Here is a 15637-nt window from a genome sequence, read left to right as displayed (position 1 = left end):
CCATAACATACTGCCATACATTGTACAAAACGCCATAAAAGAATTAGAAATTTTAAAATTTATCGATGAAAATTACAAACACATAAACGAAAACTTAATCCTAGATAATGTCAAAGACGACAAAAAGGGAAGTAGCTTAATTTTCGAAAATGTAGATTTCTACTATGCAAAATTTCCAAAAAATAAAATTTTATCAAATATTAATTTGAACTTCACCAATAAGTATACCTACGGAATTCTCTGTTATAACGACTCGGGCAAGGATGATCTCTCCAAGTTGTGCACACGGCTGTATACCAAAACGTACGGGAGCATTCTCTTAGACAATGAAAATATAGAAAACATCTCAAAGTACATACTGACAAAGAAAATTTCCCTAGTGGAGGAAGACACTTACCTGTTCAGCGATAGCATAATCTACAACATACTGTACTCCTACAATTGCAGGACGAAGGCGAATAAATATTTGTCCTACTTTAATTACACTTTCGGGTTAAATAAAAACAGCATAAACAGCTGCGTACATTTATTCCCTTCAGATGGTGACCTTCTCGGGGAGAATGAAGAAAAGGCTGAGAAAAAGCTGAAAGGAACAAATCCCCCCAGTAAAGGAGACCCTTCGCCTGCGGACGCCGAAACGACGCAAGCGAACTATCCCTCCCCTCAATTTAAAAAATGCCTAATGTGCGGGAATGACGTAAATACGAAACAACTCGATGAGCAAAAAAAAAAGTTACAACAAATATAAAGTACATTTCGTGAAAAAGTTATATAAAGAAATTATTAAAGTTTCCAAAATTGTCTGTATAGACGATTTGATCAGTTCTTATAAGGACAAATTTTTTCACAACATTAATGAAAAAACATTGTCAGGTGGACAAAAGCAAAAAATTTCCCTAGCTAGAGCTATCATAAAAAAGCCAAAAATACTAATTTTAGACGAAGCATTTAGCGCCCTCGATTCTGCAAATGAGTTGAAAATTTTCTCAAATATAAAAAGCTACCTGCCCAACTCTACGATCATAAATCTCTCCCATAAAATTACGACAATTGATCGATGCGATTACATTTATGTTTTGAAAGACGGGAAAATTATTGAGCACGGTTTAAGGACCAAACTGAAGGAAAACAAAAACAGCGAGTACTCCAAAAAGATGAGCGAGTTTTAGCAACCCGGGGGAAAGGGGCGTGAGGGGCATGAGGGGGACGTATGCCCCACTTCTCCCTGCGCGAATGCAGCATATGATTTCGTTTTTCAGTCTGCAGTTCGTACATGTGTGTCTCTCATTTATGGCACATTCAAGTGTGAACCTACAGTATATCATCCAATTTTCCCCCAATCTCACTCCTCCACGTATTCCCCTCATTTGCGTTTGTTTCTTTATCTCCCCTTTGTAACACGTGGAAATCCACAGTTGATCCATAATTCGTAAATCCACATTTTAATTTGACATGTTACACGTGACGCATTTTCCTGTTTTTTTTTTTTTTTTTTTCCCCTCCCCTTTTTCCCTACAAATGGATATTACGTGGTGGGAAAAGGGTCCCATAAAATTGTTTTTCGAAAATAAAATATGTCCAAAATAATTCACACTTTATTTGCATGATATGCTTAATTAAATGTCCATCGCATGGATGTACCATTTGTTCTTACTCAAGCAGAAGTCATTCCCCACTTGTTCTTCATTTGTCTTTTTTTTGTTTCCTTTTGTGCAACTTTGTTTTGTTGTGCCCTTTCCCCATGCACACATCACAAAAAAAACTTAATTGCATATTCGTGTTTAACCTTTCTGGCCTACCTTACTGTGATAACTTTTTTTTACGTACAGTCTACGCACGCTTCGCAACATGTGTGCTCAACTGCAACTACCACTTTGCGGCTCTTCATCTCGGAAAAGGTATTCATTTAACACGATCGGTGACACAGTTTAAAAGAGAAGTTCGGAAGGGGTCACTTCTTCCAAATTGGCGCCCAAACGCACACTCGCAGATTTTGCGAGGGATGGATGCTGTTCCGCCGCAATTGGCATAACTCAACAAACACACATAAACATGCACATAACAAAACACACGAACATGTGAAGAAGTGCCAAGAAATTTTGAATAACCCTTACGACACAAATATTCGCGAGGGACAAGTAAAGTATCGATTTGACATTATAGCGGGGGGTTCATAAAATAATGGCATTGTCTTAGTTTCTTTTTTTTTTTTTAACGTTCCACGGAATGATATTTTAAAAAATTGTCCTCCTTCGCTTCACTGCGCCGAGTAAAGGCCAATCAACCTCTCCTTCTTATCATACAATAAGGCTGAAGTCAAAACCACAGCAGACAGCATGAGAGATTTCCTGAATTTGTTGCTCACATATGGCTTATAATTAAATTTCAAAATGGACATAGAAGACTTATCAGATGACAATTTGTTGTTTATTTTTATATATTTCTCATTATACTTTTGCTGCTTCAGTTTATCTTCTTCTGATAATTTGTAGCTGGACAGTTTGGCTACAAACGGCCCTACATCATCTCCGTTTTCCATGAGGATCTAATCACAGAGAAAAGGGGGTGGGGGAAAAAAAAAACAAATGTACATGAAATTTGGCACTCCCAATTGTGGCTTTACAACTGAGAATTATTACACAACAGCTCATTGTTCTGAAAATGGCTCCATTCAAAGGTTCTCTTCGAAGGCTATCTTAAGAGGCCCTCTTAAAAGGCTCTCTTCAAAGGCATGCATCTTCTCACCCACGCGCAACTTCACATGCATAATGCTGCACGCGGCAATATGACACATATTCGAAACTCCCATCTTAACCTTATGCGTGTCGTCACAGTAGGGAAACTTCGCTGACTGCCAGCAACGGCATATCCGGATAACCTTTTCCTTTTCATGTTGCGAGGGGCAACTTTCTATCAACTGGGTTTTGTAACACGTAAAGGGGTGGACCAGTTAAGAAGCGAAACGGAGAATGCACAAGAAAGATTAGCGGTACAGTGTTCACAATTTTGGCTATACAACACAGCGCTCTGACGTGCCGGCAAGCGTTCGCCAAAAGATCGATAAACGCCTATCTAAGGGCGCACTTACATGGGTATACTGCGGAAACCGGTTTGTGTTGAAGTTTATTTTGTTGATATACTCGAGAGGATCTTTCATGTTGTCCTTCAGATTATATCCGCAGAGAGCAGCTAAAAAAAAAAGGGGCAACACAAAAGTAAACCTTTTGCTAAACTGCTTTACTTCGCGCAAGAGTTTTCATTCCCATTAAGTTTACTCTCCTTTTCTGATTAAACTTAGATCATCACAAAAGAGAAGTTACCCTTAGGGGCAATTTAACGAACACGTGAACATCGAAAAAAAGTGGTTTCAAAAAAGTCGGAAGGAGATACTGTTAAGGCTTCCCAATAAGAGGAGAAATGGAAAAAATGTGTACGATCGAAGCAGGGCCACCCTTATATCTCGAAAAATAAATTATAGCCGTTGCGCAACTGGGTCGTTTAAGCGCGTCGAGAAAAAGGAAAAACATGCATACATATATATATCACTTTTGGTAACGCACTTTATGGCGTTGTTTTACCCCAGCAACTGAAGAGCGCTTTAAATTTTCGCCTGCACTAGTTTATGTTTAGAATGAACCATTTGCTCTCTTCAGCCTCGGTAAGAAAGCAAAGTAACACGTAGTATCCTTCCACCTAAAATAAATATGCCAGTAGCACATAACGTGTGAAATGCTGCTTGTATTGCTGTTTCCCTTGTGCATTTTTCTCCACTTATTCATTCTGCAATCATGCCACTCTTCCATTCAAGTTAGCACCACACGACGGTCTCACTAAACAGTTCGCCTAGCCAAATGGGTAATTGCCGAAAATTTGTTTAACTATCCCATTTCTTCTTTACGCTAAGTAATTCACCATTTCACTGGCACAGGGAATAGATGGATAAATTTAAACGCACTTAGTAGTGTTTTCAGAAATATGACCCTCTTCCAACTCGCTAATATTTTTCCTTTCCTTTTTCACCAGCCATTTAAGGGACACAAAAGGAAATTTATAAAGTAGGAGAGCATGGTCGTGTATCACCTTTCACGATGCGCATAAGAAAAGTCAAGATAAAAGGGTCATCTACAAATCCCCCTAGCGGCTTACCAACAAGGCACTTCTCCATTTAACCAAAATGTTACTGTGCGTTTGTATGAACTCACTTACACACGTTGCACGAAAATTACACGTATGCTGTCACATTGCGGGGGATAAGTACCCACGAATGGCAAACGCGCCTTCTTAATCGGACACCGTAAAAAAGGAAAACGGAAAATGATAATCCCTCCACTTCTATCCCTTGCAATGTCTACAGTGTGCATCGTCCTACTTTACCCAAAATTCGAACAAAGCCAACATTTTTAATGCCATAAAAAAGTTCGGAATTTTTTTTCGCAAACTTCTTTTCTCATCACTACTAACAAAAGAAAAGGAACATATTTTTAAACGCAATTCCAAAACGAACGTAATAATTTATGTTTAAACAAAGGTTGAATTCAAAAAGGGGAAAGTGAATTATTGTACTCAAAAAAATAAAATAAAATAAACATGTACATACATAATACTGTACACATTTTAACTTAAAAATGTCTGGAAGTATAAAGGGTAAGTTGTTAACCGGGTGGGCACGGAAAAACGGGAAAAAAAAACAAAAAAAACCTTTTTTTTTCCTTTTTTCTGTAATAAAACTCATGTGTAAATTATAAACACATATCTGTTGACACAAATGCCTCTTCGCGTGACGAATTACATTCACAAGGGGATAAAACGTATTATGCTCTACGCGCAAACTATTTTGGCACACTCATATTGATTTTACACTTCGCGGTATAAATGGGTTTTACAAATGCAATTACAAGTGCTGATCCCGCGCCCGGTTTAATTTCATATTACGAAAATTTCCCTGGTTGGATTCTTTGTAATTCCTGAAGAGAGGAAAAAGGGAAAAGAGTGGAGGTGAAATATGGTCAATGTGCAACGAGTTGGATTTTTTTTTCACATTCGCATCATTTGGGAGGTCCATTTTGCCTTTATATATATTTTTCCCCAATTTTGTGCTACAAATTTTTTGCCACAAAATTTTTGCCGCTCTGTGTCCTACATGTCCTTGAAGTCCCCCTGGGGAGCATTCTGGTTGGCATAGCCGATGCTCAAGTTGGGGTGCCCGCCAAAGGCGCCGCCGTGCATCCTCTTATCCTTGTCGTTCTTTTGCAAGCCTTTGTTTTTCCTAAAGGAGTAATCGGTCCTATAATTGTCCTTCATGACATGCCACTTGTCCTTGAATCCTACATACTTCGTACTCCCATCGGGGTTATACATATATTCGTGTCTCTTAAACGACAAATTTTCCGGAACTGGATAATTCTTCTCATAACAGAAATCGTAAAATTCTTCAAAAATAGAATTCAATAATTTTACAATTAACTCCGTAGCTTTTTTATAGCCTATTAAATCGTCCGATGAAAGAGACACATGCATCCGCTCCACAATCGGAGCTTCATTAAATGGCTTCCCCTTTATCTCAATGGATACAGAGTTATTAGTTTGTTCCTTTATGTAAGATATGTTGGAGTTATTTTTTCCTAAAATTTTTTTCATTACATCAAATTCTACGGGGAAACCAAATATGTCAATTAGTTCAATTCGACTTAGCCGCTTCGTAGCATAGGGGTTGTTCTCGCCGTGCTCCCCTTTGTTCATGTGCACTTGGTTGAAGTGGCTACCGGCGTTGTTGTAAATGGAGTGGTTACTCATTTTATTCTTCACTTGGTTTTTCCCTGGCATGTGGTTCGCACTCACGTTCGCACTCATGTTCGCACTCATGTTCGCACTCATGTTTGCACTCATGTTTGCATTTGTAGTCATACTCCCACCCATGTTCACATTTGTTGTGATACTTGCACCCATGTTCATACTCGCAGTTGCGTTTAATCCTGTGCTGTCGCTCATCTTCGGCGCCATGCTACTACCCAGGGCGGGCTCCGGCTGCAGCAAATTCGCCAGCTTTTTCAGCATACTGACTGTGTTATCGCCATTCTGATTGGAACCCGGTTTCTGCTGCCCCGACGCAGGGTCGTTGGCCGAAAAGGGGAGAAATTGTTCCACAGTTTTGCCCTCATTTAGTATAATACACCTAATCGTGCCAATGTCTGTAATGGTCAACCCGTTTATGTCTTTTCTCACTTGCTGTATCATATTCTTGTCATTAAAAGTAATTTGCGCAGCTGCCTTATCACTTAGTATTCTTATATTTTTTGCTCCCTTGTAATGAGAAAATAACGTTTTCAAATCATTTTCGTCAAATACAAATGCATTTTGAGGGTTGTCAATGTATAAGCCTAAAGAATAGTTGTTATTATTTATGCTATTTGGTGTGTTATGCATATTACTATTTGGTGTGTTATACATGTTACTATTTGCTGCGTTATACATATTACTATTTGCTGGGTTATGCTGTTGCGCATTGGAGTTCATGTTCATTTTTCCCATGTCGTTATTTCCATTATTCCTGTGATAGGCTAAATCTCGAATCCCCCCCGGCATGTTGTTGTTTGGAGTCATCATTCTGTTTTGTTCTTTCGAACCCTTAGGGTTCATTTGTTGCTTCACAACTTGGTGGTTGTTCATGCTGGTTGTAGCGGCTTTCCAGTTAAGAACGACCAACCGTCAAGGGGTGCATACAAAAACATATACATAAATACACTCTTGTGTTTATACCTATTTATACTCTCCTGTAGCTACGGACACGTGGTTATCTGTGCACCTCACTGGGTTGGCAAACGTTCCACTTTTCTTATTCGGCGTTGAAGATGCAGCGTGAGCAGCCTACCCTAAGGAGGCTTATCTCCGTTGTGCTTCTTTAAAGTGGACTGCTTAAACCGGTTTCGCACATGCACTGGGGCAGATATATGTATATACAAAATATGTACATATATAAACACCCACTCCGGTGTGTATTTTTCCCCACTTTTCTGACCTAAAATTTCAACGTCTCATTTATGCGGCGTCAACTTTCCCCCAGTTGTTGTCCCTACAAACTCTGCTATTTTGCAAATGGGCCCAGGAAACGACTCCCTTTCGGATGCCCTTTGTGTGTCCCCTTAACTACTTCCTACCGTGGGGATATGGCATGCACGTTCGCGCGAGTAAGCTTTGCTATTTTCGTTCACCCCTTCGCGTACAATAAATTTGGATCAATTGAGAATTCAAGGGGGTCGTACGGAGTTTTCTCTGCAACCATGCCTTTCGAATAGGTACGTGGCTGAAAACGCCAATGTAGCATACCTACACGTGAAGATAATTCAAACTGGGGGGTCTATACACACACCCTTTTTTATATAGCACGGGGAAGGAAGTCACGTTAAAAGGGCACAAATGGGGTAAATAAAAGATTCCCCTTAACCCTACATATAAAATTTCATACTGTAACCTCTTCAATGCTGCTCTCTTTGGTGCACCAAATTCACTAAGGAGGGGAAATGTGGTATGGTACTACACATATGCATATATACTTCCGCCGTGCTTCCTCCCCCTCTATACATTTCGAACTTTATTTTCGCGCCTCATCCACGGATATACACATCCTTACGTCGTTTAAATGCAAAGAATACGTTTTTTTTTTTTATTAACCCCTTTCGTGAAAACAGCGCACTGACCGTTTTATTCCCTACTGCAAAAGAATTTCAAGGCGATTAAATCCTTACAAGAAAAACTTATGACCGAGGGTAAATATAAACACATGTACAAATGCGACGGACTACTATCCACGCACTTGCGATGCTGACCCTGCTGCGTTTGGAGCCTGATGATTTAACATTATCGTCAACTGGCTTATTAAATTCTGAACTCGAAAAGGGCTTAAAAACGGGCGTAAATTAAGCGGACGAAGGCTTAAATGTTGTTCGTCCCTATTGGTGTGGGCGTGCGCATTCGCGGAAAAGCGAACATATGATTCTTGGCGCGCGGGTATGCCTATCGCAGGCCATTGCATATAAATATGTATAAATACGCATAAATGTGAACGTACAAATACGTATAAATATGTATATGTACACGCTTATTCTCGTGCAGGCACGTACATTTTTGCGGCGCTGGGAAGGAAGGTGACGCGAAAGGGGAGAAAATCCAACGGTCAAAACGGACGTTCGCCGAGGGGCACAAAAATGGGGGGGGAAAAATGGGAAAAAGAGGAAAGAACGGCAAACAAAACTGCAAACAAAATAAATACATATAACGATGAATTAATAGCAATAAAAAAGAAAAACGTTACATATATATGTACAACGAATAGCTTAACGGAGCGGTCATAAAAAATAAGCGCCAGTAAAAAGCGCAACAATTTTGAAAGATTAATCGCGGAATGCATGGAACAAAGCCAAAAATTCCTTCTCGCGTGGGAAAAATGGAGAAGGGAAATTTTTCATCACGAAGGATGCCGATGAACGGAACGCTAGTGGAAAGCAGAAAATGGCATGCGTATAAACGCGTCCCCCTTAAAGCATTACGTATGATGTATGGAGAATGTCTTTGTACCTGGCCCGCGTGAACATTTTAAACGCCCGCTTACCGCTCTTCGCCAAACTGTATTTCCCATGAAAGGGGAAAAGCTCATCCCTGAGTAGCAACAGAAAAAGGGGTGCCAAAAAAAAAGAATTGACCCATGCGTAAATTGGAAGCGTTCACGGGAAGCCCCTTTTACATTTTAAACTTCACCCCATTTCGACGCGGTCCTTTATTTTTACCGCATGACACTCTGCGTACGATAATGTACATATTAGCGTAAATGAATACAACTGCGTTCTCTAGATGTGGTGACCCACTCTTATGCCATTTCGTCACAAATATATGTACACTGCGCAAGGACGAGGCAATTTTATTACCCCTGAATTTTTACCCTCCATAATGGTCTACATATATCACCGTCTTGACATCCCATACAAACGCGCGAAAAAGCATCTCCGCTAGGAACCCCAACTGAACAGCCCCTTAAAAAGTTAGAAAATAAATTAACCTTCAACGAAAGCGCTGCACTGTCATATGTTCATATTTAAAAAGTATAAAACAATTGACCATTCAAATTATAAGTATTTTTCTGGGTGAATTTTTTTAAATTTTAAAATGATACATATCATTATGAAGAAAGGTGTAATAATTGAGCATAAATGTGTGGATGCAACATAGGAGGGGAGGAAAGTGAAACAGATGGATATGCACACATGCCTTACGACATGCACATAAGATATGTCCTACAACACATGCGCAAATGTGTTATATGGTACAACTTACACGTTCATGGGGGAGGTGTAAATGCGTAAATAAATATATACATATATGCACATATATATGCACTTATATATGTACGTATATATGCACATATATATAGGTAAAGACGCATATGTATATATATGCACACATATATCTGTGTATATGGATACCCCCCCCCCCCCCTGCGAGGCACTCATAGGGCACAGCTATGGGGAAACTTCCTGGGCTTGGGGGGGGGTTCAGTACACAACAATGCAATGGCAGAAAATGATAAACGCTCGCCGTTACTTATCATTTGTTACGCACACAGCACAAAGTTCGCGTGGGTACACTCGTTCGTGCACATTTGCACACGTACACGTGTATATACACATATGTCTACACATACACACAGATGTATTCGTGCGTGTGCACATTCCGAACCACCGAAAAAGGGAAACTCGTTTTTGTTAAAAAAAAAAAAGGGAAATTTTATTCAAAAAAATGGAAACAATGTGTGGATTAAAGGCAGAGAAAAGGGTGATAAAATAGTCATTAAAAGGGGTTCACATTTTAGGGGGAGACCTGCTAAGGTGTGCTATAATATGCTACAATATCCTGAGATATGCTAAGGTGGAGGGCATTATACAGGGGGCTACACCAAATTGGACCTACACTAATACGATGCGAAATTGAGCGACAAAATGCGCAGTCCTCTCCACTTTCCCTATTCCACATTTATACACTCGTCATCCACGTCGATGGCTGAAAAGCTTGGCACGTCTTCCTTCATTAATCCTCTCAACTGGGAAACACGCAAGGGAAAAAAAAAAAAATAAAAAAATAAAAAAAAAACCAAATACGTGTATACCGTTTTTTTATTTAAAATTGCAACAACGATTCTCCAGCAGAAAATGCACACGCTGAACCAAGCACCGGGAAAGCGCTCATTTCTATTTACCTTTATAAGTTTGTTATCTTCTGCCAGCTTAGCTCTCTGCAGCGCTTCCTGTCGGTCGGCCTCGTATAGCTCATCTTGGTTGGTCGAAAATTCCTAAACGGGGGAGAGACGGGAGAAATGGTGGTGGTGGTAATGGTGGTCGTCGTAATGGTGGCCGTCGTAATGGTGGTCGTCCTAATGGTGGCCGTCGTAATGGTGGTCGTCCTAATGGTGGTGGTGCTTACGCGCGTAAATCGCACAGCCGGTGCAGCCACACAAACGGTGCAAATTAACCACAAACGCGACGCACGCGGTGCCCACCTTTAACGATATCAGCAAGTCCCGGACGAAGGACCTAAACGCCGGGGGGGACTCCACGCAAAAGTTAAACAAGTCCACGGAAAAGGTCTCAATCTGCTTCTGGTTCAAATTCTCAAAGGACTGCGTCAAAAACGTCTGCACGTGCTTCACTATGTGCGCTTTGGTAATCTCTGCATCCGGAAGGTTCACCACCTCAAACTCCAGAAGGCGTAGCATGTTCATAAGGATAATCGTCTGGTAATGAAACCCCGACTTGTGAAATGAATCGGTTAACGTTTTAAAAACTTCATTCAAAATTATGTAGTAAAACGCTTTACAAAATTCTTCCAAATATTCCTTCTTCTTTATAATAATGTTATGTAAAAACTGGTGAGTTATTCTCAACCCGTGGTCCGCAACTGAGGGATGCTCATGCTTAATTGCCCACAAAAGGGACTGAATGAATGTATTAAATATTTCCGAATCTAGGGTGAACAAATAATCAAAACAATGTCTGACACAGGCATCTAAAAAGTTGTAAAATTTTTCCCGATGTTCCGGATAGGATGAGAAATCATTCTTTATCATGTCAATGGTTGGTAATAACACATAGTTTAATACGGTAGGCAAAATTGGACATGTGACATTTTCAATTTTTTTAAAAACTGTTGAGAGCAGAGAAAACACTTCAGCATCTTTTATGTGGGGATTACTATCTCGATAATCTACCAAAATGGTTTCTAGCAACACGTTTAGTATGTTACTGGTCATTTGAAAATTTATTTGCTTGGCTTCCTCCACTGTTGGGAGATGTACATCCATCGATTCGTCAATTTCATTTTTCAATTTTTTCTGTTCCCTTTTTAACAACTCCGCTTCTAATTCCTGTATGTTGTAGCAACTCCTCTCAATGGTGGTTTCTATCAGGTGTAGGAACTCTCTCTTCATTAAAAATAAATTTCTAAACTGAGCATGCCTTATGCGTTTCGTCCCATTTGTCTCCACTTCCAAATTTATAAACTTGCTATACAGCTGATATATTTTTAAAAAGTCCAGGAAAACTAAATTTAACTGCTCGTAGTAAAAGTAGGACAGCGCATAGGCCAATCTGCAATTAACCCTCACAAAGGTGATAATAAGTTTGGAGTTCTCATATGTGCACAAATGCTCCAAATTCTTCATGTCATTAATGGCATCCCCATTAGCCCCGTTACTGTTTAAAAGGTTGGGGTCATTCATATCTTTAATCCCGTTATTCGCATAAATTAACGAGTTCCACAGATTCATCAATTTGCTCATCAAAATTTTTATACTCTCCTGCTTCTCCTCATACGGAAAACACGAAATGACGTGCGCGATGGCTTCATAAAGTAACAAGTTCAATTTTTCTGGCAACTTATGCATTATGTTGTTATGAAATTTAATGAATGTATTAAAAAACGACTCATTATTATCATTGGTATGATTATTCTTCGCTATAACATTTTTGCATTGCTTGCAAATTTTCAAAATCGTTTCCGCTGCCATGTCCTGTACCTTTTCATTCTCTGCAAACTCGAACAATTTTTTCATCACCGTTTTTAGAAATCTCCAGTGGAGCTTCAAAAATCGATGGTATTGACTCACAATGTACATAACGCAAGAGGCCAAAATGGCTCTGTTTTCTTCCCCATTTTTAACCTCTATCATGTGTAAGTATATCCTCAGTATGTACATTAAGAAGTCTTGTTCCTTTTTGAGAGTCATACACATGGAGATGGAACCCACTGCGTAACTGATTCGGTTGGTCTTCGTGCTGTTCCACACTTCATTTTTGTTAGTATTCTTTAGCGACTTCTCCGATTCTTTGTTTAGCAACTCCACGATCAGTTCCATGGTTTTTTCAGACCCCAAGTAGGTCAGGTATACCAGGGTCGTCTTCATCGTGTTATACAAGGCAATTTCTGTCGTGTCTGGTTCAAAATCTCGGACCACTTCCCCCGTTTCGTTGTCATAAGAAATGTAGATTTCCTGTGGCTTCGCCATTTTCTCGATGACAGTCTTCCTTATATCGTTCAGAATAAATTCGTATAGCTTAATCCGCGGGCACATCTTTTTGATATCCCCTGGGGTTAAATCAATTTTATCCAAAATAGACGAATATTCATTAATGTTGATGATACTGCTTCCCCCTCCGCTAATCCCGTTGTTTCCAATAAGACTCGAGTTATAATTCATAGTGGCAAAGCTGTACGCCTTCCTGTTGCCTAGGGAGGATGTCTCCAAATTCATAGACATATTGATGGAAGATGTGCCCAGCGAATTCTTCAAGTCATTCGACGAACTCGGTGCACCTGGTACATTTGCTCCACCTTTACCTTTCAAGTTATGCTCCTGCTCCAACCTCGTGATCAATTCCCTAATGAGCTGTTCCGTGAAGACATTATAATAATCGATGATGATGAGGAAAACCTCTTCCATGTTGCTATTGGCTAGCATGTTTAAAAACTTAAAAACGATATTCACATCATTCGTGTTGTTGTTCTTTTCGACAATCTTTTCTCTATAATTACGCAAAAAGCTTGTAATGCATATACTCAATTGCAAAAAGTATTGCTCCCAAAATATTTTTAACTCTGGAGGTATATTTTTCATTTCATTAGCATTTGGCAACAACTTAATTTTTGCGACCAACTTTGACCACAAGTTGATAAACACGTTATCGAAGTAAATGATATTTTTCTCATCAATTTTTAGCATCACTATTTCTTGTATGCATTTTACACACTCAATTTTATATGAAATATCATCCCAGAAGTGGTCAAAGAGGAGATCAATAATCTGTATATTCGTATCATTAAATTTGTACTTATCAAAAATATAAGTTAATGGAATCCATTTAAAAAAATTCGACAAACAGTTTAACGTTTGTTTAATTAGTGACGTGTTTGTGCTTCTCTTGTTGTATACGTTTGCTTCCAAAATGTACAAACATAAATTATACACTTCTTGGAATTGGCTAGCATATTCATTTCTTAATTTTTCTTTTTTTTTTACTAAAGTTTCATTTCCAAACTCGAATACCTCTTCACTTAACATGTTTAACAACTTCATATTATTTTCACATACATTCTGATTTAGCTTTGCTGAATTTACAATATCTGGAATGAAACTAGACCACGAATCAGGCCATTCCTTCTTCACTATCTGAATTAACGTCTCGTCCAACTTGTTTAACAAATGTCTGTCCACCCCTACCGTCGTTCCCTCTGTCGATAAGGTTATCGTGTAACACGCTATGAAATTCTTCATTCCTTCTCTTTCCTCTCCAGGTAATATATTCCACTTGTTGTTTATACACTCTTCCAATATTTGGAGACCATAAAACTTTGTGTTTACATTTTCGCTGTGTTCCAAAATGATGGATACGGATCTCCATGAATTGTCTAACATCTTAAACTGGTTCAACAGATTCTGTGCAAAGTCTCTTCTGTTCTTATCCTTTGTATCTAACAGAGCCTCTACTACATTGTCCAGCAGCTTCAATTTCTCCGCATCGAATGGCTGATTTTTGTCTAACAGCGACAGTGGGTTGAAAGATTCATTTTCCATTTTTATCATTTGTCTTTTTTTTTCCTTTTTGTTCTTTTGTCGATGGTGTAAATCGGCCTTGGCTTGCTTCTCCTTCGCCTGTGTCACCTTTTGTGATGATTTCCTCGACGTGTCTTCCTTTATTATGTTACTCTCCGCGTCTACAAGCCTCCACCTGCAGTACCTCTTCCTTACAATACTGTGTTCCTTCCCCCGGGGTCACACTTCGCTTGTTTCTCTCTTCGTTTTTTTAAAAAATCGAAATAAACACGTCAACAAATAGGGAAAAAGAGGGGAGGGGATAAATATGCAGACAATCCTCTTATAACAGATGACCTGGGGGTGGGTGCGAGCTTGCAGTTCCTTTCTGGTCCCTTTCCGTTCTATGTACTGCTGGGAAGTGCCTTTTTACACTTCTTCCCTCGCTTAAAAAAATGCCCTTATCGTAGAAACGAACACAAGGGGGCACATTGGTCACATGCACTTATATATACGTGCAAACGATCGTGGTCATCCAAGGGCACGCCTCTCTGACGATCCTTTAAAAGGGCTTCTCCCGTGTTGTTGCGCAGTTGGCGCAAACTATCTTGTGGTGACAACGTGCAGGGGAGAAGCCGCGAAATGGTGAACTGGCGAAATGGTGAAATGGCGAGATGGCGAAATGGTGAAGAGCGCACTTTCACAAATAAGTGAGAAGGTCCTTACTCATGCCCGCACGACAAGCCTCGCCGTGATAAACGCTCCGTACGATTACTCCAGCGGGCGATGCTTTATAACGTACAAAGGAAAAGGCACATACAAACAAGGCAGCCCCAGATTTTCTTCAACAGTTTGAGTTTATTCTTTGCAGTTCACATGTGGGGGGTGGGCCGCCATGTGCACATGAACACAGGGGGATACATAAAATAATGTACATTCCTTTATGCGCGCGCTTTCTGTATAAGGCATTTATACATCCGCTACGCAGTGGAGAAGGAGTACGTCCGTACACGCATAATGCAAACAAGCGCTTGTGAGGGCTTCCCCAATGCAGGCTTACTCAGTGCTGGTTTCCCCAGTGCTGGCTTCTGCAATGCATCCTTTCGCACCTCATACGTTCGTACACTCCCTCCATATGCCTTCACAAAGGGGGGGGGTGCGCACTGAGGGGAAATTTGCACTTATATAATCGTGAAACCCTTTTGCCAAAAAAGTTATGTGCGTGTATATGCTGAAATTTCACGATCATAAATATTTCCATGTAAAAGGGGGGCTCAAAACTGACGAACGAACAGTCATTCTTACATGTCAGGTGTTCACATATGCATGTACATCTCCCTCTCTGCACGGAGTGGGAATGCTCGAGGCGAAAAATTAATTACATAAAAAAGGTTGGCTTCATGAAAGCTCACTTTTGTCAGCGCATACGCGTTCGTATTCTTGTAAACTTTAATATGCGCTCTTTTGTGTTACTTAAATTTCCTATTTTATATTTCGACAAAATGTGCTTTAAAAAAAAAAGAAAAACTGTATACCTTCCAAAAATGGCGTAAAAAATGAAAGGGG

The 15637-nt window shown here is 39.8% G+C and overlaps 4 protein-coding genes across 4 annotated transcripts in view; 1 reads left to right on the top strand and 3 right to left on the bottom strand.

The window, feature by feature from the left end:
* The window catches only part of PCYB_084660 (ATP-dependent transporter), a gene marked incomplete at both ends in the record, with an annotated part of 4126 nt that extends 2957 nt beyond the window's left edge, over positions 1 to 1169 (top strand). Inside the window, 2 exons of the mRNA XM_004222204.1 lie at positions 42 to 684; positions 734 to 1169. Coding sequence (XP_004222252.1) covers positions 42 to 684; positions 734 to 1169 — 1079 coding nt within the window. The remainder of the gene's footprint in view (positions 1 to 41; positions 685 to 733) is intronic.
* Positions 1170 to 2214: 1045 nt separating this feature from the next.
* On the bottom strand, positions 2215 to 3463 carry PCYB_084650 (hypothetical protein). Its single transcript, XM_004222203.1, has 3 exons — positions 3089 to 3463; positions 2816 to 2917; positions 2215 to 2545 (listed from the first exon to the last, which is right to left on the bottom strand). The coding sequence occupies exons 1-3, from the start codon at positions 3155 to 3157 to the stop codon at positions 2258 to 2260; spliced, it is 459 nt and encodes a 152-aa protein (XP_004222251.1). The 5' UTR covers positions 3158 to 3463; the 3' UTR covers positions 2215 to 2257.
* Positions 3464 to 4891: 1428 nt separating this feature from the next.
* PCYB_084640 (hypothetical protein) lies at positions 4892 to 6234 on the bottom strand (the record flags this gene model as incomplete). The annotated part of the gene is made up of 2 exons (XM_004222202.1): positions 4892 to 4964; positions 5141 to 6234. 2 exons carry the CDS (start codon positions 6232 to 6234, stop codon positions 4892 to 4894), a joined length of 1167 nt encoding a protein of 388 aa, XP_004222250.1.
* Positions 6235 to 10009: 3775 nt separating this feature from the next.
* On the bottom strand, positions 10010 to 14113 carry PCYB_084630 (exportin 1; the record flags this gene model as incomplete). Its single annotated transcript, XM_004222201.1, has 3 exons — positions 10010 to 10087; positions 10244 to 10336; positions 10544 to 14113. 3 exons carry the CDS (start codon positions 14111 to 14113, stop codon positions 10010 to 10012), a joined length of 3741 nt encoding a protein of 1246 aa, XP_004222249.1.
* Between the last annotated feature and the right edge of the window lie 1524 nt (positions 14114 to 15637).

Source organism: Plasmodium cynomolgi, chromosome 8 (genome assembly GCF_000321355.1).
Source record: "Plasmodium cynomolgi strain B DNA, chromosome 8, whole genome shotgun sequence".
NCBI lineage: Eukaryota > Apicomplexa > Aconoidasida > Haemosporida > Plasmodiidae > Plasmodium > Plasmodium cynomolgi.
The sequence above is the reverse complement of the archived record's forward strand: the minus strand, read 5'-3'. Positions and strand labels throughout refer to the sequence as shown.

What these genes read in the sequence shown, in the direction of transcription:
- PCYB_084650 (XM_004222203.1), bottom strand. Translation starts at nt 3,157, where the DNA reads ATGAAAGATCCTCTCGAGTATATCAACAAAATAAACTTCAACACAAAC. An exon ending in GGTTTCCGCAGTATACCCAT is followed by an intron (nt 2,918 to 3,088) that starts GTAAGTGCGCCC and finishes TACAAAACCCAG; the next exon opens with TTGATAGAAAGTTGCCCCTC. An exon ending in ACTGTGACGACACGCATAAG is followed by an intron (nt 2,546 to 2,815) that starts GTTAAGATGGGA and finishes CTCTGTGATTAG; the next exon opens with ATCCTCATGGAAAACGGAGA.